At 36.4% G+C, this 24,950-nt stretch overlaps 1 protein-coding gene across 4 annotated transcripts in view; it reads left to right on the top strand.

The window, feature by feature from the left end:
- The first annotated feature begins 2,129 nt into the window (after nt 1–2,129).
- ARNT (aryl hydrocarbon receptor nuclear translocator) overlaps nt 2,130–24,950 on the top strand; it is a 62,725-nt gene continuing 39,904 nt past the window's right edge. For 3 of the 4 annotated variants that reach the window (XM_028502509.2, XM_036015359.1, XM_036015358.1), the window contains exon 1: nt 2,150–2,326. In XM_028502509.2, coding sequence (XP_028358310.1) covers nt 2,302–2,326 — 25 coding nt within the window. In that variant the 5' untranslated portion in view covers nt 2,150–2,301. Of the gene's footprint in view, nt 2,327–24,950 lie in introns of all 4 variants that reach the window. The other variant, XM_028502508.2, reaches the window with a different exon arrangement.

The raw sequence follows: 24,950 nt of genomic DNA, 5'->3' as shown, positions 1-24,950 counted from the left end.
TTTATTTATTGTGGAAATGATATGCTTTCTACATCCAAAGTTACAACTCCATGTTTTGATTCCAAGATACTTTTTTCAGATTTTCTCATACTTCACAAAATAATTATTTTTTAAACATTTTTTCTCTAAATGAAAACATCTCCTTCTGTAATTTGAATTTTTAAATGATATACCAAGTAGGAAGTATTTTGGTATTTTTATTTTTGCCCTGCATATATGCACTGAAATGATTCTTATTACTACATCAGTGGTGCCCACTTGTAAGGTTAAGTACATCTGTTAGCAAGTACAGGGCTAATATTGTCTTTTCATATTGAATACCACGATTATTTGTGTGATATTTAGTAAGGGATTTTTACCAATAACTTGTTATACTTTCTCTAAGCAAAACATTTTATTAACTTTCTAGCTTGTTGTATAAGCATCTCTGAAACAAAATGATGTTCACCAATTTTTTAAAGTGAAGGATGTAAGTTGGATCTTTTTATCCACGAGTTCATCCATTTCATGATGGAAAGCATTATTTTGCATTTACTCTAGAAGAATACATTTTACATGGCAATGAATTTATCCTATGTGGCTCAAAAATGACTTGAAAGCTTTGATGGCTTTTCAAGTAACTGAAAAAATTCCCTAATAGTCAAGTTGCAGTAGGTAAGAGACAAAAGGGTTGCTGCTTAGTAAAATCCAATTTTTAGGTATTCATAGTTGTGCTTTCTATTTACATTTTATTTTCTTGCTGCTAGGATGAACTTCCCACATAAAGGCACATAATAATTCACATACTGTATCTGCACTGCAATCTTCTTCAATAGCTATCTATCTTTACTACATAACTTTGAATCCAAGTAATGTACTTGTTACTTTCCCCCCCCTACTTCTTATGCTTCAAAGTATTTCTGAGTGGATAATTTTTTTCCTTTTGATGAATTGGAAATACAACACAACAAAATGGTAACAGTGAAAAGTTTATTTTTAGCAAATGTAAGCCATAACATGCAAATTATGTTAAAATACTCTGCTGAGAATTTTTAACAAATGTATGTAACAAAATGCAAATTATGTTAAAATACCTCTGCTGAGAGTTTTTAACAAATGTATGTAACAAAATGCAAATTATGTTAAAATACCTCTGCTGAGGTAAACTGTACTGAAAACTAAAAAGAAATCAGTGTAATCTTTGTAGTACACATACAATCCATAAGAATGCAAAGATGATCAATAGCATAATGAGATTTGTTAAAATTCTAATTAAATTTACATTAAACAGTTTATGAAAGACATGTGGGAAGATACTACCTTCTAGTGCTAAAACAGGGGGATGGGTGGAACATGTTCCTAGAGTCACACTACTTCGGTTTGCCTCCCACACCATTCACTACTTCCTAGCTGGTTATCTCTTGCTTAACCTCTTTGCTTCTGTTTCTTTATCCGCAAAATGGAAATCATACAGTAATAGAATAGACCTTACAGCCTCGCTGTGAGGTTTAAGTGAGTAAGTACATATAAAGCAGTTTTAGACAGTGTCTGGCCCGAAGTTCTCAATGCTTATTAGAAAATAAATCTGTGAAGCCCTCATTTTATCACTTTCCTACTAAAAACCCATCACTATATCCCTCTCTATGACCAAAAAAAGTTATCCTACTCAGCCGAGATACCTTTGTGTCTCCTGTTTCTCCCTTACTAGACCGTTAGCGCCCAGATCCTCTTCACTACCAGTTCCATAGCAGACATTCAAGAAATTATCTAACTCCCCCCCCCCCCAAGTCCTTAAAAGAGAAAAACTATAGAAAGTATTACAAATCACCACATGAAATTTAAGTACTAGATGACCTAACGAGAATTTTATGAAACCGATCGTCTTGCCGAGTGGCCAACCGGCCGAATCCACCACCAAGCAAAGCTTTTTAGTAAAATTGTTTTTCACTGACGTTTCTCATCACTGACCTCTGACACCCAGGAGGTGGGATTAGGAAGACAGCTGACATCTTCCTAGCCGTTCCTATGCCACTGGACCGGCTGGCTCAATGGCCAGTCCTGCCTGTGGTCGATTTGGCATTTTCATTGGTCAGTTTCCTTGAGGAGGCGGGCCATGAGTAGGACTCCGTCCCCTGTGTGGGCGGGGTCTCTTCGCCGTGGGTCCCGGAGTTGTTGCGGCCGCCATCTTGGATTCCGCGGTAGCGGTGGTGGCAATAGGGCGCCGCGTCTGGGGAGTGGCTCTCCCCTCCCGCTACCCCCGGGTTCGGTGGCAGCAGCTCCTCCCATTGGGGGGGTGGTGGGACGGCGGTGGCACTTACGGCTATGGCGGCAACTACTGCTAAACCTGGTGAGGAGACGGAGTGGGGCTCCTCTAAAGGAGGAGGGACTGAAGGGTTTGGCAACTGGGGTGCACCCATGGTTGAGGTGCTGTAGTTGGAACTGAGGGCGTGGGGACGCTAGGGGCGGCGGGGGGTGGTGGGGGAGGGGATTGACCGGGGGAGGGGCCTGACCCTGGGGACCTGGGGAGACCGGAGGTGGGGAGGGAGGCTGCGGGCCGGAGTTAGGGGTTCTGTGCCCCGAGTTCTGTTGGAGCTGGTGGCATTCGGGTGTTCGCTGTGGTCCTCTTTCAACCCTCTGCCCGCTGGAGCTGCTTGACGCCGAATAACTGAGCAAAGTGGCTCGGTTTACTTTAAAAGTAGTTTTGGACTTATACTGAACCACGTTGCTGTTTATCTGAGGTGGTACTACCAAACGTTTAAAACTTTAGATTTTGGTTCAAATTAAAAAAGTATTTGAATATATTTTCACAGTTCCTCTAGGCAGTACCCCTTTCCCCCCGGGGGCTATGCTTTGAAATTGGCGTTTAAGTATTAAGAGGTGCCTCTTAGTGTCATTAGTTGCTGAGGTCCGAGGTTTGTGAAATGGTTAAGGTCCTGGGCAGCTCTTCACACAGCAGGCACCCAGAGCTGCACGTTTAAATACTGTTAAGTGTGGATTGAGGCATTTTCCATTTTTAAACAAAAGTTCGGTTTCATGCTGTTTCTCAGTGAACATTTCTTCAAAAGTGAAGTGGGGGGCGGTTGGACATTAAAAAGAACTCTAACCAGTCATGTCTAAGAGATGGAGGGAAATAATTCTCTTGCAAAATAAAATCTCTTCTTAGAAGTCCCTGTCTTTCATAGACTTTGTTTTTAAAGAGTTGGGGATGAATTTCTTGAAAATAAAGCGGTGGAAGAGATTCAATGGTGTTCCCACGTTGCAGTTTAAATTGGATTCTTTTAGTGTCTCTGAAGTCAGTATTGTTTTGCAATATCCAGGTTCTGCTCTTAAAGTTGAATCACTGTGAAATTTACTGTGTTTCCTACCACATTTCTGGGAACAACTATTTAAAGAAGTTAATGTGTCACATGTCAACACCATATTTTTATATCTTTTATGATTTTTTTTAGAGGAAAAGATAAAATAATAGCTAAAATTCCATCGCAGGAAGTGGTAAGTGATGGAATCTAATCAGAAAGAAACTATTATTATGGTCTTGTAAATAAAATAATCTAATTCTTAACTGGGGAGTAAATAAACAAGAGCTTAAACTGATAACACATTGCAAAATTCTTATATAACCCTAGTCAAGTTGCAGAGCATTTCTGTTATTAAGGGGTGGCCTGAGTAAACAAGTTTAGTACATATGTCAAAGCTTTTCTTCCAGTAGTGTGGGTGGGGTTGCTTTATTTTGTTTTGTTTTTTTAAACAACAGTAATAACTAGAAAGGCAAGCTCTTGACCACATATTCATTAGCTGATAAATATCAGCTAAAATCTGTAAGCAGAAAATACCATATATTTGTGCAGAATCCTTGCTGATGAAACAGCTGATTTTATTGTCCTGTGTCAGTCTACTTTTGCAATTTCTAAATTTCTTTTTTGATATTGAAAACTTCCAACTCTTCCAAGTTATTGATCCCATGTTCAATGTATTATAATTAAATTAGAAAATCTATTTTCCTTCTTCATTTCTTTTGTCTCTTTATATCAACAGAAATATCATAGATACATTGTGGACTTTTAGTAGTCTGTTGCATTTGGGAAATGAGGACCATGAATGGAGGGACACAGGGCGGAAATGTACTGTGCTCAGTGAAAAAAAGTAAATGATTTTCACTGAGGTTAGAATTGTTTGTTGCATGGTCAAACGTTTCCTTAGAGCCATTTTAGAGACTGGCAACATTGTAGTTTTTTTATGTTTGTTTTGTTTTTTTAGTTTTTTCCACTTTTTTTTTGGTGGTAGTTAAGTTTCCCTACTGTTCATGTTTTATCTTTACATATGTCTGCAAAAGATTTTTGTAATAATTATTTAACTGTTCTGAGTTTCATTTAAGATAATCCTTATCATGAATAACATTTTAATTGTACTTAGAGTATGATTTAGGGACTGTTGGTGGCCCTTTAGTGTATTGCAGGGGACCTGGTTCCTTTGCATTTTCACTGTCTTAATATAGTGTTGGATCAAGAAAGAGAAACAGTTTATGCTTTCTAAGAGTTGTGATGAAGTAAAAGTTCTAATGTGATGATGGCTTTTTCTGCATGAATTGATAATTCTTTATATTCTATTATTTTTTACTAATTCTGCTTACCATCAGCAAATAGGAGGGGGTGGGTCCATGAAATCTTAGGTTCTATCTTTCTTGTCTGTAGAATACTAACAATTTTGAGGAACACTTAAAGTTGCATGTGTGATTTGTAATGCTTTGGGTAAGGTGCTAGTAGGGAAGAGAATAGGTCTTTGATTTATAATTCATTATTCAAACCAAACTTGTGAATGAGTTTGTAAGAGTATAGGTTTTTCCTCCCTTGATTGTGGTACTGTATTGTGAGATCTCTTTTTGTTCTATTTATTGTGAATGGAGAATGTGGCAGAAGGCAAAGAAAGGAACACTGGGTTTGTAAGGCTGACATTTAGGAAAAATATTCCTTTTCACATAGTTTTCACCTATATAAATTATAGTTTTAAAAACAATTAACAAAATGTTTATCCATTGCCTTTACTTACCTTTTCTCAGATATAGGAAAATAGGAATTTATGCAGTGTAAAATTAAGATGCCAAGATACTTTTTTATTATGTTCTATTGCAAAAAACTTTTTAAAAAGTGTTTTTATTTTTAACAAATTTAACAATTGGACTACAATGAATAGTTTTGAAAAAGAACCTTAATTTATATACTTTTTATTCTATTAGATTTGTGGTATCAATATGAATTTCCCCATTTTCTTGTTAATTAAGAAGCAAATACTTCTGCTTTCTTAGGACTCTAGTTTTCTTATTGTTTTGAAATAATAGTCTCTCAGTCTAGTTTTTTGCATTCCAGCCCCTACCCCTCTACTTAATCCAACAGATGAGACTAATATGTTGTTTTATTGTCATTTTGTGAAGGTTTTTTGTGGTTTTCTGCTGTGGATGACTATCTTCTAAGGCAATAACAATAGGAATTTCCACAGTAGTTGATCTTCAAAGACTAAATTGTAACACTCAAGGAAATGAAACCCTTTTAAAAATTATTTTACCTTGGCCATGATATCTTGGGGCTATTTAATTCCAAAACTGGTAAAATTTGAACTAAGCTTTTTAATATTTTCACCTTTAAAAGAGATTTCTAGTTGAATAATCTTTCACATACTGTTTTTTTTTATGTGCTGACCAATATTTTCTTCAAATATGTTTTCCTTCTTAACTTTTCTGTATCTTCCACGATATTCTCAGTTTTGGGCTGTTTCGTGTATTTATCTGGTTAGCACATCTTTTCTGTAAAAAATATTTTTAAATGCATGAAGGTATTAAAACATAACCATGTAAAATATATACTTAGAATAGATATATTTAAACATTTAAATATCTATTTGTTTTAAGGTATTTTAATCACATTATCATGCATGTATTTAATGACTTCGTTTTATATTATTTGTTACAAACCGCAGTCCTCCATTCTCTTCTCTCAGGTTCCTTCTTCCGAGCGACAACCATTTTTATATCTTTTTAACAAAGCTTTGTTTTTGTTTATTGTATTTATTTTTTACTTTTAAATTTTTTATCCTCCAGGACATGCTTTTGGATTTTAGAGAGAGGCAAAGGGAGGGAGAGAAACATCGGTATCAGAGAGATATATTGATTGGTTGCTTCTTGTAGGCTCCCCGACTGGGGACCGAACCTGCAGTACAGGTGTGTATCCTGACCTGGAATTGAACCCTTGACCTTTTGGTTTACAGAATGACAAGGTTCTGTAGTTCAGTGGTCCAGGGCATGTTTTTGTCTAAATAAAATGTCCCTGAGGTAAAAGACACTGGTTTTCAAATTAAAGGGACTAGACCACTGAGTGAAAACACAGCCACATCAAGGTACATTATCATGAAATTGCAGCATTAGATACAAAGAGCATATAAGCTTCAGAGAGAGAAAAAAATTGGTCAGTTCAAAAGAATCAGGAATCCTCTTGGTCTTGCTTAGTGGTCACACAGGAAAGTAGAATACAATGAAGCAATGCCTTCAAAATTCTGAGGCAAAATAATTTCCAACTTAGAATTCTGTATCTAGGCAAACTATTAGCAAAATAGACAAAAGATATTTTCATGCGTCTCCCTTATACTCTTTTTTTTTAGAAACTCATTAGAGGATGTGTGTGCTTCACCAGTAGGAGAGAATAAACCAAGAAAGAAGAAACAGTGCAGGGAAGAGGCAGTACCATAGGAGAAAACTGAAGCATCTATTTTGCATACATTGCAGCTAGTTTCCCAGTTTTCATTTTGGACCCTCACTTTCAATTTTGCCTGGAGTTCTCCAGACTAGGGGACCTCTGGCTTATATTCTCCAGATAATAAAGCAGTCTTTTACAGGGTGAAGGAGGGGCACTTTTTCTGCTAAGAGGAACTAGGGAGAGGATCTGGAAATCCACCTGCTGATTAAACAGGTGTTGAACCAATCCTTTTAATTTTTGACTTTTATTCATCCTGCCTCCCCCAATCAGTCACCAGTTCTTAAGACTTTGGAGGATTCCAGATATACATTGGGTTGGTTTTCTGCTCTTTTCCTTGATGGCTTAGGATTTAGTTCGTGTGGGTCTACCAAGGCAGTGTTCCCAGTTTCCAAAAATGTATTGTTCTTTTCTTCCTTCCATTTTTTAAAAATTAGGAAGTTCTTAAAAATTTATTTACTTATTTGTTTGTTTGTTTGTTTGTTTTTAGAGAGGGGGAAGGGAAGGAGAAAGAGAGGGAGAGAAATATCAATGTGTGATTGCCCCTCGAGTACCTCCTACTGGCGACCTGGCCTAAAACCCTGGCATGTGCCCTGACTGGGAATTGAACTAGCGACCCTTTGGTTCACAGGCCCACACTCAATCCACTGAGCTACACCAGCCAAGGCTCTTCCTTCTGTTTACTTTTCCGTCCATGTGGTTCTATATTTTATATAAAATTGTTTGCTCCTTTATATATATTTTGGGAGTGAGGAAGAAAGTGAAAGTAGATGTATATATACATTTAACCCACCATCCCTATTCAGAAGCTGCATATTTTACCATTTTAGAGATTCCTTTACTTTTTCATCCTGCTAGCATACTAATTTGGGCCTTTAGCACCTCATTTTTTTAATTAGCCTAATTCATCTCCCTGATTCTATTACTTTAAACTTTAAATCTGTCAGATTAATCTTTTAATTTACATTTTCTTTTTGTTGCTCTGATTTAACGGTATATTTTTGTCTCTCAGTTGTTTAATTAAATCTAAGATTTTATGTTGGCATGCTAAGCCCTCTCACAGTTGGGTAACACTTGACATTTTTTTCTCCCAAATATAGATTTTCTGCTCTATATAAGCCTGTTTCTCTACAGCTCATCACAGCTATTTTCATACCTCTCTTAAAGATTTGCTCATGTCTTTTTGTCTATGTGAATGCCTCCTTTACTTTTTTTGAGGCCCCACTGTTGGACCTGCCTTTTTGAAACTTCCTGACTAGCTGCCTGCCTGTCTTGTTTCTTTTGGTTTTCCCTGCCTACTGAGGACTTTCTCTGTGCTAGGGACTATGCCAGACCTTAATTTAAACCATGTCAGAGTCATTTTCTTTCTCTAAATTCTTCTAACTCTTAGATCCTATGTAAACCTATTACTAAAAGTATGAACTTTATTTTATATGGGAAAACTCTACTTTTTCTTAGGACAGTTATATAAGTTAACTATTTAAAATTTACAGGATGAAATAGAATAAGTTAATGGCAATAACACATAAAATATATTCAATCTGGCCCTGGCTGGTGTGGCTTAGTGGATTGAGTGCCAGCCTGTGAACCAAAGGGTCGCTGGTTAGATTCCCAGTCAGGGCACATGCCTGGGTTGCAGGCCAGGTCCATCTGCCCTGACTGGTGTGGCTCAGTTGGGTATTGTGCTGCAAAGCAAAAGGTTGCTGGTTCTATTCCCAGTCAGGCACATGCCTGGGTTGCAGGTTCGATCCATGTTTCTCTCTCACATTGATCCATTGATATTCCTCTCCCTTTCTCTCCCAGCCTTCTCCTCTCTCTAAAAGTAAATAAAATCCAAAAAAGATGTAATCTTAATAACAGTAGAGAAGTGCACATTAAATCAACAGTGATAATCATTTTATACCTAAAAAATTAGTAAAAATTTGAAGGATTGCCCTGACCAGTGTGGCTCAGTTGGTTGAGTGTCATCCTGCAAAGCAAAAGGTCTCCAGTTCAATTCCCGGTCGGGGCACATGCCTGGGTTGCAGGCTGTCCCTGTTGGGGCATGTGCAAGAGGCAACAGATCACTGATTCTCTCTCACATATCGATGTTTCTCCCACTCTTTCTCCCTCCATATTCCTCTCTGTAAAAATAAATAAATAAAATTTTAAAAAAATATTCGAAAGATTACCAAAACCCAGTACTGGTGGAGGTATGGATAATTTGACACTGGTCATGCTCTTAATTGGTATAACTTTTTTGGCAGGTAATGGGCAAAGTTTTAAATGTGCTCTCTTAGACTCAGCCAATCATTCAGAAATTTGTCAGTATGGAAATACTACTGGCACCTGTGCATAAAGATATACAGGGAGAGCCCTGGCTGGCGTAGCTCAGTGGATTGAGTGGGGGCTGCGAACCAAAGTGTCGCAGGTTCGATTCCCAGTCAGGATACATTTCTGGGCTGCAGGCCATGACCCCCAGCAACCGCACATTGATGTTTCTCTCTCTCTCTATCTTCCTCCCTTCCCTCTCTAAAAATAAATAAATAAAATCTTTTAAAAAAAGATATACAGGGATATTTATTGAAACATTATTTATCATAGTGATAATATGAATTTCATAAATACACAGGTTCTTATGGAAAATAATACAATAATTAATAAATAGTACAAGAATAAACTCTTTTACATACTTACAACTGTATACTTATTTTGCCCACCCCTGTGTTTACATTCATACTATGGAATATGATATAGCTATTAAAAAGAGTGAGCCAACTCTGTATTTATGGACATGGTATACTTTCTAAGATATATTGTTACATGGAAAAAGTAGCATGTTCAGAACAGATATAATGTGATCTCTCCCCTTTTTAATATAAAAGTTACCAAACACCATATAATAAATATATTGTATTAGGAAAAGGACGGAAAGGATTCCTATCAAAATGTTAACAGCCTTTATCTCTGGGGGAGAGTAGGATTGAGGTATATGTGTGGAGGATTTTACTTTTCACTGTTACATTTGGTATTTGAATATTTTTAGTGATTTCTACATTTGATTTTTTGCATATCCATACTGTATTTTAATATATTTTGTAACTAAAAATTAATAACTGCAAAATCAGTTAGTATTTTGGTGTTTGATACATTTTAATAAAGCTACTATTTAAGGAGTACTTACAGTATGTCAGGCACTATGCAGTATCTAATTCACATGCAGTGTCTAATTTAATCTTCCACAAAGGCAGGTACTATTACATTTTACAGATAAACTCAGATTAAGTAATTTGCCCAAGGTCATACAAGTGCTAAGTGGTATAACCCTAAGATTGGAATCCAGATTTATCTAACTTTAGTGGATGATCTGTGTTATCTCAGATTTTCGTTGTGTGCTACACACAGGCACATATTCCCATTTTCATTTTTAAAAATTGGGATCATGCATTTTCTGGCTATAAAAGTAATATGTGCTTAATGTAACATGACTATACAGAAAATCAAATGGAGAAGTCTCTAAATGCCATCCCAGAGATAACCACTATTAACAGTTTATTTTATAGCATTTGGTTACTCCATTCTAACCAGGATATCATCTATACTATTTCTAGAACTTAATATTCATGCTTTCACCTTCTGGCCTTTGCTTTCTTTCTAGAATGCATTTCTCCTAAATACCTTCATGGTTTATTCTCTTACCTCACTCTGATCTTTCCTTTATTAAATGTTACCTTTTCAGTGAGCTCTTCTCCTACTATCTAAAAATTGCTATCCTCCTATCTGGGAATTTTTATACACTTTTGATTTAACTTCCCCTAGTGTATTTTTATCATTATAAAACAGGTTATTAAGTTGAACCATATGAAATTACCAGTTATTAGTCATTTTACCTATGTAATGTCAGTTTCTTATTGTCAGCCCAATTTATATTTTTAAGTATTTCCCTTATCTTTTTCCTAGTAACATGTAAATTAATAAAGGTTAAGATTTTTGTCTGTTCTGTTTATTGCTTTATCTCTAGGGCCTGCAACAGTGCCTGACATATAGATAGTAGGCATGCAATAAATAGCAAATAAGTGATTGTAGGCTTTTGTTATGCAAATGAACTTTAAAAGGATTAATCTTACTTTATTTAAAAGATTTTATTTATTTTATTTTTTAGAGAGGGGAAGGGAGAGAGAAAGAGAAGGAGAGAAATATTAATGTGTGGTTGCCTCTTATGTGCTCCCCTCCAGCCACCCGGTCCACAACCCAGGCATGTGCCCTAGACTGGGAATCAAATTGGTGACCCCCCAATTCGCAGATGGCACTCAAACACTGAGCCACACCAGCCAGGGCATTTTTATTTATGTTTGTTTATTGATTTTAGAGAGAGAGAAGAGGGCGAGAGAGAGAGGGAGAGAGGAAAACATCAATTCGTTGTTTCACTTATTTATGCATTCATTGGTTGTTTCTTATATGTGTTGTGACTGGGAATCGAACCTGCAACTTTGGTGTATGGGGCCATGCTGTAACCAACTGAGCTACCCAGCCAGGACCTTACATATATACTTTTTAGTAGCTTATTTTTTCATAATCATATGGTGGATATGTTTCTAAGTCAATGAAATAGATCTGCCTTAAAATGTTTGAATATTTAAAATATTTTATATATATTAAAATTTTTGTATAACATTTTTTATTGTGGCAAAATACACATAACACAAAATTTGCCATTTTAACCACTTTTAAATATATAGTTCATTGGCATTAGTATATTCACATTGTTGTGCACCATCTACCTCCAGAACATTTTTTGTCTTACAAAACTCAAACTCTGTACCCATTAAACAATAACTCCCTGTCTTTCAATCCTTCCAGCCCTTGGCAACCACCATTCTTTACTCTGTCTCTGAATTTGACTATTTAGGTACCTTATACACGTGAAATCATACATCATACAGTATTTGTTCATAGCATGATATCTTCTAGGTTAATGCATATTGTAGCATATTGAAGAATTTCCTGCCTTTTAAAGGCTGAGTAGAATAGTATTCCATTGGTAGTATGTCACACTTTTTATCTATTTATTTCAGTGAGCACTTGGGTTGCTTCCACCTCTTGACTATTGTAAATAAGGCTGTTGTGAACATGTACAATATCTCCTTGAGGCCTGCTTTCAGTTATTTTGAGTATATACCCAGAAGTGAAATTATTGGATCATAGAATACTTCTGTTTTTGATTTTTGTAGAATCTCCATGTTGTTTTCTGTAGCGGCTGCACCATTTTACATTCCCACCGACAGTGTACAAGAGTTCTGATTCCTCCACATCCTCACTAACACTTGTTATTTTCTTCATCATCATCTTTTTTTTTTAATGGTGGCACTCTAATGAGAGTGTGGTGATATCTTATTGTAGTTTTGAATTGCATTTCTCCACATCCTCACTAACACTTGTTACTTTCTTCATAATCATAATTTTTTTAATGGTGGCATTCTGATGGGAGTGAGGTGATATCTTTCTTATTGGAGTTTTGAATTGCATTTTACTAACGATTAGTAGTATTGGGCATATTTTCATATGCTTGTTGGCCATTTGTATATCTTCTTTGGAGAAATGTCTGTTCAAATCTTTTGCCCAATTTTTAATCAAGTTGTGTTTTTTTTGTTCAGTTGTAGTTTTTTTTAAAGTTCTTTATATATTTTGTATTATATTAATCCCACATGAGATATATGCTTCACAAATATTTTCTCCCATGTCATGTGTTGCCCTTTCACTCTGTTGTTTTTTTTTTTTTACAGATTTATTTATTTATTTTCAGAGAGGGGGAAGAGAGGGAGAAAAACATCAATGTGTGATTGCCTCTCGCACGCCCCCTACCACCACAGGGATCTGGCCTGCAACCCAGGCATGTGCCCTGGCTGGGAATCGAACCAGCAACCCTTTGACTCACACGCCCGTGCTCAATATAGTGAGCTACACCAGACCCGGCTTTACTTTGTTAATAGTATGTTCTTTGAAACACAAAAATTTCTAATTTTGATGAAGTCCAGTTTATATTTTACTTTTGTTGCTTGTGCTTTTGATATATCCAGGAAATTGCCAAATTCCAATATCATGAAGCTTTTCCTTTATGTTTTCTCCTAAGAGTTTTATAGTTTTAACTCTTACATTTAACCCTGATCTGTTTTGAGTTAATTTTTGTATATGACAAGAGGTAAGGAAGGCTACAACTTCATTTTTTTGCATATGGCTATGTAGCACCATTTACTGAAAAGACTGCCCTTTCCCATTTAATAGTCTTGGCATCCTTGTTGAAAATCATTTGACCATATGTGGGAGGGTTTATTTCTGGACTCTCTGTTATATTCCATTGGTCTGAATGTATGTCTTTATGCCAGTACCATGCTGTTTTGATATGTCTTTATGCCAGTACCATACTGTAGCTTTGTGATGCATTATCATTTTAATGGTGGTTTTTGAACACTTTCTTTATCCAGAATTAAAGGTAGTTGTAAATGTAAGAGTTGTAATAAAAGACATTCATAAAAGAGGTTTTGTGTTTTTTTGGTAGGTGAAGTTTATTATAAGTATAATTTAGAGGTAGGTTTTAGGAATAATAAGTACAACCTTAAAAACCCTATCTAAAGTGGTTCATATTTTAGACAAATTACCAATGTGATGAATTACTGTTACCAACATTTGTTTTTGAACATTTTATTATCTATTATTTTATTATCATTCCTATTTTCCTCAGTCATATGTTTTCAATGACAGTTTTATATTGTACTACCCTTACATCACACTAAGTTCCTCTTCCATTTAAGAGGAGCTAATATTAGTAAATCAAATCCAGAGTATATTAAAAGAGTCATACATTATTGTATCAATTTCCCAGGGCTTCTGTGACAAATTACTGCAAACTGAAGGGCTTAAAATAACAAGTTTATTCGCTCACAATTCTGGAGGCTCAGAATCTGAAATGAAGATGTTGACAGGTTTGGTTCCTTCCCAAGGCTCTAAGGGAGAATTGCACCCTCTTTTCTAGCTGGTAGACACATCACTTAATCTCCATGTCTCTGTATTCAGATGTTTCTCTCCTTTCTTATAAAGACAGCAATCAGTTTAGAGCCCACCCTGATCCTTGTGACCTCAATCTTAATTGTATCTTCAAAGACCCTGTTTATAAATAAGTTCAGCCCTGGCTGGTGAGGCTCAGTGTACTGAATGCTGGCCTGGGAACCAAAAGGTTGCTGGTTTGATTCCCAGTGAGGGCATATGCCTAGGTTGCAGGCCAGGTTCCCAGTTGGGGGTGTGTGAGAGGCAGCCGACCCATGTATCTGTCACATATTGGTATCTCTCCCTCTCTTTCTCTCTTCCTTTTCCTCTCTCTAAAAGTAAGTAAATAACATCTTTAAAGAAAAATTCATATTCTGAGTTTCTATCTGGACATGCATTTTCACACTATTCAACCCACTATGATTACTGAATTTTTATGTGAACATTTTTCTGGGTCGTATGTCAGTTGCATATTTAAAGAAACTCTTAACTACCCAGAGTACTGCATTGCATTACATTTTCACCAGCAATGTAAAAGTGACCTCCTTTTTCTGTATCATTCTCAGCATTTGGTATTTTTTATTATTTTTATTTTAGCCATTTTGATAGGTATGTAGTACGTCTCATTGTCGGGAGGGTTTGGTTTTTTTTTTGATCCTCACCTGAGGATATGTTTATTGATTTGATTTTTTGAGAGAGATATTGAGAAAGAGAGAGAGAGAAAGAAACACCGATGTGAGAGAGAAGCATTGGTGGGTTGTCATCCCTAAGCCCTCTGACTGGGGATCAAACCCTCAACCTTTTGGTGTATGGGATGATGCTCCAACCAACTGAGCTACTTGGCCAGGGCCACATTGTGTTTTTATTTGCATTTCCCTCATGGCTGTCGATGTTGCACATCTTTTCATATGCTTATTTATCATTTGTATATCTTTGTTGGTAAAATGTCTCTACCTGTCTTTTGCCCATGTACTAATCATACTGTTTGCTTTTTTTACTTTTGAGTTTGAGTTCTTTTTATATTCTAGATACACATCTTTTATCACAATGTTTTTTCCCATTCAGTCTTTTCATCCTCTTTCATGGAATAAAGTTTTTAATTTTAATGAAGTTCAATTTATCAGTTTTTTTCATGGATCAGGTTTTTGGTGCCAACCTTTAAGAACTCTTTACCTAGTGGTAGATTCTAAAAAATTTCTCCTATGTTTTTTCCTAAAAGTTACATGATTTACATTTTACATTTAAGTCTGTGACTCAGTTTTGATTACTTTCTGTATAAGGAGTAAAGCTTAGAATGACTTCATTATTTCACCTACCGATGTCCATTTGTTCTAGTACCTTTCAAAAAGGCTATTCCTCCATTGAATTGCTTTTGCACATATGTTAAAAATCAGTTGGGCATATTTGTATGGGTCTGTTTCTGGGTTCCAATGATCTGTGTGTGAGACCCTCTATCAAGACTACATGGTCTTGATTCCTGTGCCTGTATAATCTAGATACTGGGTAGACTGACTTCTCCTACTTTTTCTTTGTCAAAATTATTTTAGCTATTATAGCTCCATTACCTTGCCATATAAATTTTGAATAACCTTGTTTATATCTACAAAAACATCTTGGTAGAGTTTTCATAGGAAATGCATTAGCCCGTACATTGGTTTGAAAAGAATTGGCGTCTTTACTATTCTGAGTAAACATTTACTTCAGTTAATGAACATGGTATGTCTCTCCATTTATTTAATCTTTGATTTTTTTAAGAGTGTTGTATAGTGTTTAGCATGCAAGTGCTTTGCAGGTTTATTAGATTTACGCTTAAATAATTTTTTTTTAGATTTTTAAAATTTACTTTTAGAGAGAGAGAGGAAGGGAAGGAGAAAGAGAGGGAGGGAAACATCATTGTGTGATTGCCTGTCATACACCCCCTACTGGGGACCTGCCCCACAACCCAGGAATGTGCCCTGACTGGGAATTGAACCAGTGACCCTTTGGTTTGCAGGCCCGTGTTCAATTCACTGAGCTATGCCAGCCAGGGCTTCTTTTTTTAATGGTTACAAATTGTTTTGGATTTTAATTTTTGTGTCTGTGTAGTAATTGCTAGTATATGGAAACAATTGATTTTTGTACATTGACCTGTATCCTGCAACTTTGCTGAATTATCCTAGGAGGCTTTTTTTTTTTTTTTTTGACAAATTTCTTAGGATTTTCTACAAAGACACTCATATCATATGCAAATGGGGGCAGTTTTATTTCTTCCCTATTAATCTATATGCCTTTTATTTCCTTTTCTTGTATTTTTTGTACTGTCTAGAACTTCCCACAGTATGTTTGTATAACTAATAAGTGAATATACTCATCTAGTTACCAATCTTAGGGAGCAAGCAGTCTTTCACCATTAAGTCTAATATTAGCCGTAGGTGAATGGAAGTCCTACTACTGAGGATATAAAGAAGAAGCCACATGAAGACTGGTGGGAGAGGTGTGGAGATGATGAACGGACTGGTGCCACTCATGTGTGGTGGATAAAAATTGAGAGATATTTCTGCTGTGGAGTTTGCTCCTTAGGAGGGATGAGTCCTAGCCCCACTCCAAACCTCTTAGCCAGAAAGAGAAGTCCCCATAACTTCTGGCTGTAAAAACCAGTGAGGATTAGGGCTGGGGGAGACAGAGGGCTTCTGGAGTCCTGGGCAGACCCTTTTAAAGGCCCATGCATAGACTTTCTCAGACTTACTTGCTCTGAGCTCGAGCACTGGGGCAGTAGGTTGAAAGGCACCAGGGACATAGGGGAGGAATTGAACTGTCTGACATCAGGGCAAGTGCTGGTCGGGCAGGCAACTTTCTCCCAGACAGAAGTGCTGACAGAGATCATTTTTCCTTTTCTGAGTCCTCCTACAGAGCTGGCAGTTGGATGCCATATCCGAATCTCTGTCAACCTGGCTATCACTGTTCGAGTCACCCTGTTGATTCCCTGATATCCCACCCACCCAACTTGTGGGCCTACCTAAGCTCTTTCCAGTGGCATTTCCATACAAATGTCCTGTCTTGGCTTATGTTTCAGACTTTCTTAAAATCTCTTAAACAGGCAGCTTCTGGCCTTGGTGAACTCTGTTTCTTGCTAAGTGGCCCCAGGCCTGGCACTAACAGCAGCTGGCCTTAGTTCATAGGATGGCCTTTTCTGGGCACCACCAAGCCCAGCACAAGTAGCAGCCATTTGTAAATCACCTGCGGCTCATGACAGGTGGCCATGGGCAGAACACAGGCTTTGGCTAACCTTGTCCTGCACCTCTTGGGAGGCTCTAGAGCCAGCACAACAGGTGGAGCTTCAGACCACGTTGAACCACTACCCAATCACCTCCACAAGCAACATACTCAAGGGGTGGACTCAGCAATCACCAGAGCCTTGCTGAAATAAGTCCTGCTCAGTGGGCTGGGCCCTGCACAGCTGATTCTGCATGGTGGTGGCAGCCAGTCCTTGCAGTCAGTCTATCTGCAGGTAAATACCATTGACATGCCAACAACAATCAAGGTTCAATTACAACAGGAGGGTATACAGGGCCCGTATGGGTAGAGGTGTACCTGGAGTTCCAGCTATGGTAAATGGGGAGGCTATGCCACTGGCCACTGGACCTATTACATGAGGCCACTCTTCTAAGCCTGCAAGATGCAGCAGTTCTACCTAGAAGCAAATACAGGGAAGCTCTCAAAATGAGGAGATATTGAACCATGTCCAAAATGAAAGAACAGACAAAACTCCAGGATAAGAACTAAAGTTGAGACAAGCAATCTACTAGATGCAGAGTTCCAAACACTGGTTATAAATATAGTATGTTCAGTGAACTTAGCAAAGAGTAGATGAACTAAGAGAGAACTTCAGTGGTATTTAAAAAAAGACATGGAAACAATAAAAAAGAACCAGTAAGAAATGAAGACTACACTATCTAAAATGAAGAATAATTTACTGGGAATCAACACTAGAGTAAATGAAGCCAAGAATCAAAACAACAATTTGGAAGGTAAGGAAGCAAAAAACATCCAATCAGAACACCATAAACAAAAAGGAATCCAGCCCTGGCTGGGTAGCTCAGTTGGTCAGAGTGTTGTCCTCATACACCAGCATTGTGGGTTCAATCTCTGGTTAGGGCACATACAGGAGCAACCAATGATGCATAAATAAGTTGAACAACAATGTTTTCCTCTCTCCCTCTTCTTTCTAAAATCAATAAATTAAAAAAAAATTTAAAAACCCAAAATCTTAAGATTGTGTAAGGATACTCTGGGACAGCTTCAACTTACACATCATGGGGGTGCCAGAAGGGGAAGAAAGAGCAAGAAATTAAAAACTTACTTGCAAAAATAATGACAGAGGACATCTTTAACCTGGTGAAGGAAATATACAAGTCCAGAAGTGCAGAGAATGTTAAACAAGATGAATCCGAAGAGGCTCACACCAAGACACATCATAATTAAAATACCAAAGATTAAAGACAGAGAATCTTAAAGGTAGCAAGAGAAAAGCAGTTAGTTACCTACAAGGGAGCTCCCATAAGACTGTCACTTTGATTTTTTGGCAGAAACATGGAGACCAGAAGGGAATGGCAAGTAATATTCACAGTGATGAAAAGCAGGTACCTACAACCCAGCAAAGCTATCATTCAAAATCAAAGGAAAGATGAACTTCCCAGACCAAAAAAAAAAAAAAAGCTAAGAGTTCATTACCACCAATTACCACCAAACCAGTATTACATGAAATATTAAAGGGTCTTTTTTAAGAAGAACCCCCCCCCCAATATGAACAATAAAATGGCAGCAAATACATATCTATCAACAATTGCATCTAAAAAACAAACAAAAAAAAAAGAATTCCTGTAGGACATACAGATAGCCAATAGACAGGTAAAGGTACTGAACATCACTAATGATCAGAGAAGTGGAAATTAAAACTGCAGTGAGCTGTCACCTCACACCTGTCAGAATGGCTATCATTAATAAGTCAACAAACAACCAAGTGTTGTGAAGAATGTAGAGACAAGGGAAGATTTGTGCATTGTTGGTGGGTCTGTCAATTTGTGCAGACACTAAGTATGGAAGTTCCTCAAAATGTTGAAAATAGAACTATCATATAACTCAGCAATTCCACTCCTGGGTATTTATTGTAAGAAATCTGAAACACTTATCCCCCCTTATGTTCATTGCAGCATTACTTACAATAGTCAAGATTGGATGGACATAGGTGACCATCCATAGCCAAATGGATAAAGAAGGTATGATACACACACACACACACACACACACAATGAAATATTAACCATAAAAAAATGAAGTGTCATTATTTGCAACAACTTGGATGGGTCTAGAGCAGTGATTTTCAACTGGTGTGCCATAGAATTTTTAAAACATGCAACACCTGACTCTTTAGTCAGGGGCACTGACCTCTTTTTTCTTAGATTGTTGAATTAAAAAGACAGTGTCCACTACAACAATAACTGTTTGTTGTGAATGAATCAAAATTAAACCTGGTTTTTGTCAGTTCATTAAAAATACATTTTTTTGGTGTACTGCAGAAGTTTAGTACTTTCTGTGTTCCATGAGATGAAAACAGTTGAAAATTGCTGACCCAGAGGATATTATGCTAAGTGAAATAAATCAGAAAGGCAAATACCATATGATTTCACAAATATGTGAAATCTAAAAAACAAAATAAGTGAACAAACAAAACAAACAAACTCATAGATATGGAGAACAAATTGATGGTCACCAGATGGGAGGGGGTCAGGAGGTATGGGTGAATAGATTATGGATTAAGATGAACAAATTGCCTTTTATAAAAATGGTCATGGGGATGTAAACACAGCATAGGGAATATATCGTAGTTGTTAATATGGTAATAACTATGTATGGTGTCAGATGGGTACTAGATTTACCAGGATGATTACTCAGTAAGGTATATAAATGTTTAATCACTATGTTATACACTTGAAACTAATATAATATTGATGTCAAATGTGATTGAAAAGAAAAAAGAATGCCTGTAGGGGCAGGAGTACAAAAAGGGAGCCTGTTAAGAAGATACAGCAGTCTTTACATTTGGCATACTTTATATATAATTTTCTGTTTTTCTGCTAGCTCCGGGGGCGAGGGTCCTCCCGTGCCACTGTGACCTTGCTGTCCCCTTTCCTGCCTCCCCCTGCCATATTTTTCAGTGTTAAATCTTCAAAAAAACAAAAAAAAGTAGCTCTAGGACTTTTTTTCCAGTAGCTTCTTTTATCAAGTGTAGGACATATCCCTCTCTTACTCTTTTTCTGAGTTTTTATCAGGAACGGGTATTGAATTTTGTCAAATGCTTTTGTGCATAGGTTGATATGATTACATTATTTTACTTAACTTTAACCTGTTAATATGGATTAATGTTGATCGATTTTTAAATATCGGACCATTGTGCTTCCCTAAAAGAAATCACTTGATTATACTGTATAATTCTTTTGCATATGGCTAAATTCTATTTGCTAATATTTTGTTAAAAATTTTTGTATGTGTTCATAAAGACTATTGATCTGTAGGTCTTTTGTTTTATTTTTGCTATGTCTTTGTTTGATATTTTTATCAGGGTAATATTAGTTTCATAAAGTGAATTGTTAATTATCCCTTTCCTCAACTAGTTTCTGAAGAAGATTGTGTAGAATTGGAATTAATTCTTTAAATGTTTAGTGGAATTCTCCAGTGAAATCATCTGGACCTGGTGATTTCTGTTTTGAGAGTTTTTCAATTACAAATTTTATTTTCTAATAGTTACATGTTTTGTATTGGGTCAGTCGGTTTAGTTTGTGTTTTTTTTACCGAATTGGTTCATTTTGTCTTAGGTGTCCAATTTATGTGTGTAAGTTATTCTTTCTTTAGGGTTTGTAGTAATTTTTTTGTTTTTATTCCTGATAATGGTAGTTTGTTTTGTTTTCTTGCTAAAAGTTTGTCAATTTTATTGATCTGTTTAAAGAATTAGCTCTTTCTTTTCTTCATTGTTTTTCTGTTTTCAAAATCATTGACTTATATTCTTTATTATTTGCTTCCTTTGGCTTGCTTTGCATTTATTTTGTTCCTTTCCTAGGTTCTAGATGTGGAAGCTTAGATGATTGATTCGACTTTTCCTCTTTTCCAGTGTAAGCATTGTAGTGCTATAAAATTTCCTTTGACTACAACTTTTGCCACGTGCCACAAATTTTGCTACTTGTGTTTTCATTTGCATTTTAAATTAGTGTATTTCTGTTTCCTTTAAGATTTCCTCTTTGATTCATTGATTCTTTAGAAGTGTGTTGTTTAGTGTCCAAGTGTTTCCCTATATTTTTCTGTTATTGATGTTTAGTTTGGGTCCATTGTAGTTGGAGAATACAGTCTGTGATTTCAGGTCTTTTTAATTTGTTGATGTTTGTTTAATGGCTTAGAATATGGTCTATCTTTGTATATGTACCAGGGACACTTGAAAAGAATTTGTGTCTGTTATTGGGTGGAGTGTTTCTATAAATGTTAATTACATAATGTTAATGTCGAAATCTTCTATATCTTTGCTGATTTTCTCTCTAATTGTTCTAATTTTTGAGATGGGTATTGAAGTCTCCGTTATAATTATTTTCTTTCTGTCCTATCAGTTTTTTATTTAACATATTTTGCAGCTCTTTCATTCAATGTATACATAGCAGATGTCTTCAAGATGGATAGAATTCTCTTTATTTAACATCATGCTTTGTTCTCTGGTAGTTTTATTTGCTCTGGAGTTTACTTTATCTGATTATTATTAATATAGCCACTCTTGTTTTCCTTTTAGTAATGTTTACATGATATATCTTTTTCCATTCTTTTCTTTCAGCCTGCCTCTACTGTTGTATTTGAAGTGAGTTTCTTGTACACAGCATATAGTTGGGTCATGTGTTTAATTTGCTCTGCCTAGCTATCTGTTGTAGATCAGCATTAGACAATTTACATTTAGTAAAATTATTTAGGTCATTAACATTTAATAAAATTTATGGTATGTTTGGGCTTAAGTCTATCACTTTATGTTTTGTTTTCTGTTTATTTTTGTCTTTGTTTCTGTTTTTTTTTCTGCCTTCCTGTAGACTATTTGAATATGTTTTAGAATTCCATTTTGATTTATCTGTAATTTTGTTAGTGTATCTCCTTGTATAGCTTTTCTTGTAATTACTGTAGTGGGCCCTTCATTATGTATACATAACTTGTCAAGGTCTATTGGTGTTTTCATTTTACCAGTTTGGGTAAAGTATTGAAATCTTATCTCTCTTTATGTTCCTTTACCCTCCCCATTTCTAATTTCACTGTCTTCAGTGTTTTCTTTGTATACATTTAGAATCATCAGTATGGTAACTTTTGCTTCAACCATCAAACATAATTTAGAAAACTCAAAAGAAGAAGGAAATCCTATTGATTTTATCCATATTTTTGCATACGGTGTTCTTTCATGTCCTGCAATTTTTTCTTTATTGGCTTTCTGTTTAAAGAACTTCGTTTAGCCATTCTTTTTAGGATAGGTCTGGTGACAAATTTTTCTTATTAGTTTTTTACCCTCAGAGAAGGTGGGTTTCTCTTTCATTCTGAACGTTGTTTTCACTAGGTATAGGATTCAAGGTTGGCAGTTCTTTCAAAACTTAAAAAATATTGTTCCACTTTCTTTTGGTCTTCATGGTTTCTTTTTGTTTGTTTGTTTGCTTTGTTATGTTTTTATTGTTTTATTTGGGAAGAGTGCTTCTTACAAGAGGGCAGCTGTAACAATGACTTGTTTTTTTCTTACACTGAAGGAAGGAATGGGATCCAAGGAATCAAAGCAGTAGATGGGATGACTCTGGAGCATCTCCAAGTTACTTTCAGGAAACAGCAACAAAATGCAAAGTTAAATTTTCCAATCAAGGAATTCTTCTAACAATTTAACTTTTCTCGTGAATTTACTTCTCCACTGTATTGGGAAAGCATAACTTATTACCGCAAACCAATGACTCCACTACAAGAAACACCTTAGAACATAGTTTTGAGTCACATCTGTCTACCTGCAAAGCACAGGGATTGAAAGAGGCAAATAACCAACAAAAAGCTGACAACAAAACCCTCTCAAATGGGAATGAAGGTCTGTCAAAAAGTGCCTGAACTGGAAAGGCTAGGAGATCAGTACACATTAAATACAACTGTATCCAAAATACAGTTTGTGTTAATATATGGAATAACTAACTAGTTTTAACCTCTATCACTAAGCCCATACTGCTCTGTGTCCTGTAAGATCTATTTGCCACACTAGGCTAGAACCACTAAGTTGGTCTCCATGGTTTCTGATGAAAAATCTATTGTCATCTGAATTTTTGTTTTTCTCCATAAGTAAGGTGTCATATTTCTGTGGCTACTTAAAAAGTTTTATTTGTCTTTAGTTTTCAGAAGTAAGTTTGTTTTTTTAAGTCCTCACTCAAGGGTATGTTTATTGATCTTAGAGAGGTATGGGTAAAGAAAGAGAGAGAGAGAGAGAGAGGTAGATAATGTGGGAGAGAAGCATTGATCCGTTGCCACCCATAGACTCCCTGACCCGGGATTGAATCAACAATTAGGTATGTGCTCTAATCAGGGATTGAACCCACAACCTTTTCGGTGCTTGGGATTGACACTCCAACCAACCAAGTCACCCAGCCAGGACAGTTTTTAAAAGTTTAATTGTAATGTGTGTTGGAATGGATTTTTTTAGGTTTATCCTTCTGGGGTATAGTTAACTTCTTAAATCTGTGGGTTACATCTTGGCAAATTGGGGAAGTTTGATATGTTATTTTTCATCCTTTTCCTTCTTTCTCCTGTTTTTCCAGGACTCTGGTGACACAAATATTAGATCTTTTGTTACAGTTACACAGGTCCCTGAGACTTAATTTTTTCTGTTTATTTTTTTTACCAGTCTATTTTTTCTCTGTTTAGAATGGGTAATTTCTAATGTTCTGTCTTCCATTTCACTGATTGGTTTCTTCATCCCTCATTTCTGCTCTTCAGCGCATCCACTTTTTATTTTGTTATTTTTTTAGTACTAAAATTTCCATTTCATTCTTCTTTATATGTCCTATTTCTTTGTTGAGATTATTTCTTTGCTGAGGCTTTCTATTTTTTTCATTTGTTTCAACCGTGTTAGTGCTTGTTGAAGCATTTTTATCATGGCTTTTAAAAAAATCTTTGATATTTCTACCATCTGTGTCATATTGTTGGCATCTGTTGGTTATTTTTTGTTCAATTTAAGATCATCCTGGTTCTTGTTATAATAAGTAATTTTTTAACAAATGAAGCCTGGATATTTTTGTGTTAATGTTATATGATATTGGAGCTTATCTAAGCCTATTTTAGCTGGCTTTTACTGACACCACATTAGGGTGGGGGGAGTGCTGCCTTGTTATTGCTAGGTGGACATAGAATTCCAGGTTCCCACTCAGCCTTTGTTGACACCCGAGGTGTGAAGGCTTCTTCTTACTGCTGGATGGGCATGGGAGTTACATCTCCTCACATGGTCTCCACTAACACTGTGTTGGACAGGTTTTCATTTCTGACTAGTGGGCCCTCTGACACCATTCCAGAAGTGGATTGGGAGTACCTTGATACAACTTCACAAAGATGGATGTTTTTGCCTCTTCACTTAACCTTTGTTGGCAGGGTGCAACTGGGGTTACAGTTTTCCTGTGATGTTTGGCTGGTGTTGCATAGTTGTCTTACACTTTTGTGTCTTGGTAAGCTGCTCTTTTGCTGGACCTGTGGCTAGAGAGAGCAGGCTTTGGGTGGGGAGCTGTTTTTAGTCTGTTCCCCTTCATGTTGCCAGGTTGCTGACTTTTCCAGCCCTGTGTCTAGGATAAATGAGGCAAAAAGAAAACCCAGGGGGACTCATCACTATCATATCATTGCTCAAGTCCTGTGGTCCCTAGCTCATCTACATTCTCTTCACCTTTTAGAGTATTCTTATGTTTGTTTTATGCATAATGTTCACATTTAGTTGTATTTAGCAGGGTGAATAGGGAGAAGTATATCTACTCCATTGTTCCATAAGCAGAAAGAAGTAGGAGGTCTTTCCAGAAGGTATCCAAACATGTAATATGAAAAATAGAGACGTTTACTGAAGAAGATACAAGACACAAGAAACATTGTACATAGGGCAATGACACCTCAGTTCCCTTCAAAGTAGGCACCTTGGGACCTCACACAGTTCTCCCA

This window comes from Phyllostomus discolor, chromosome 14 (genome assembly GCF_004126475.2).
Source record: "Phyllostomus discolor isolate MPI-MPIP mPhyDis1 chromosome 14, mPhyDis1.pri.v3, whole genome shotgun sequence".
NCBI classification, from domain to species: Eukaryota; Metazoa; Chordata; class Mammalia; order Chiroptera; family Phyllostomidae; genus Phyllostomus; species Phyllostomus discolor.
This window is presented reverse-complemented; position numbering and strand designations above follow the sequence as displayed.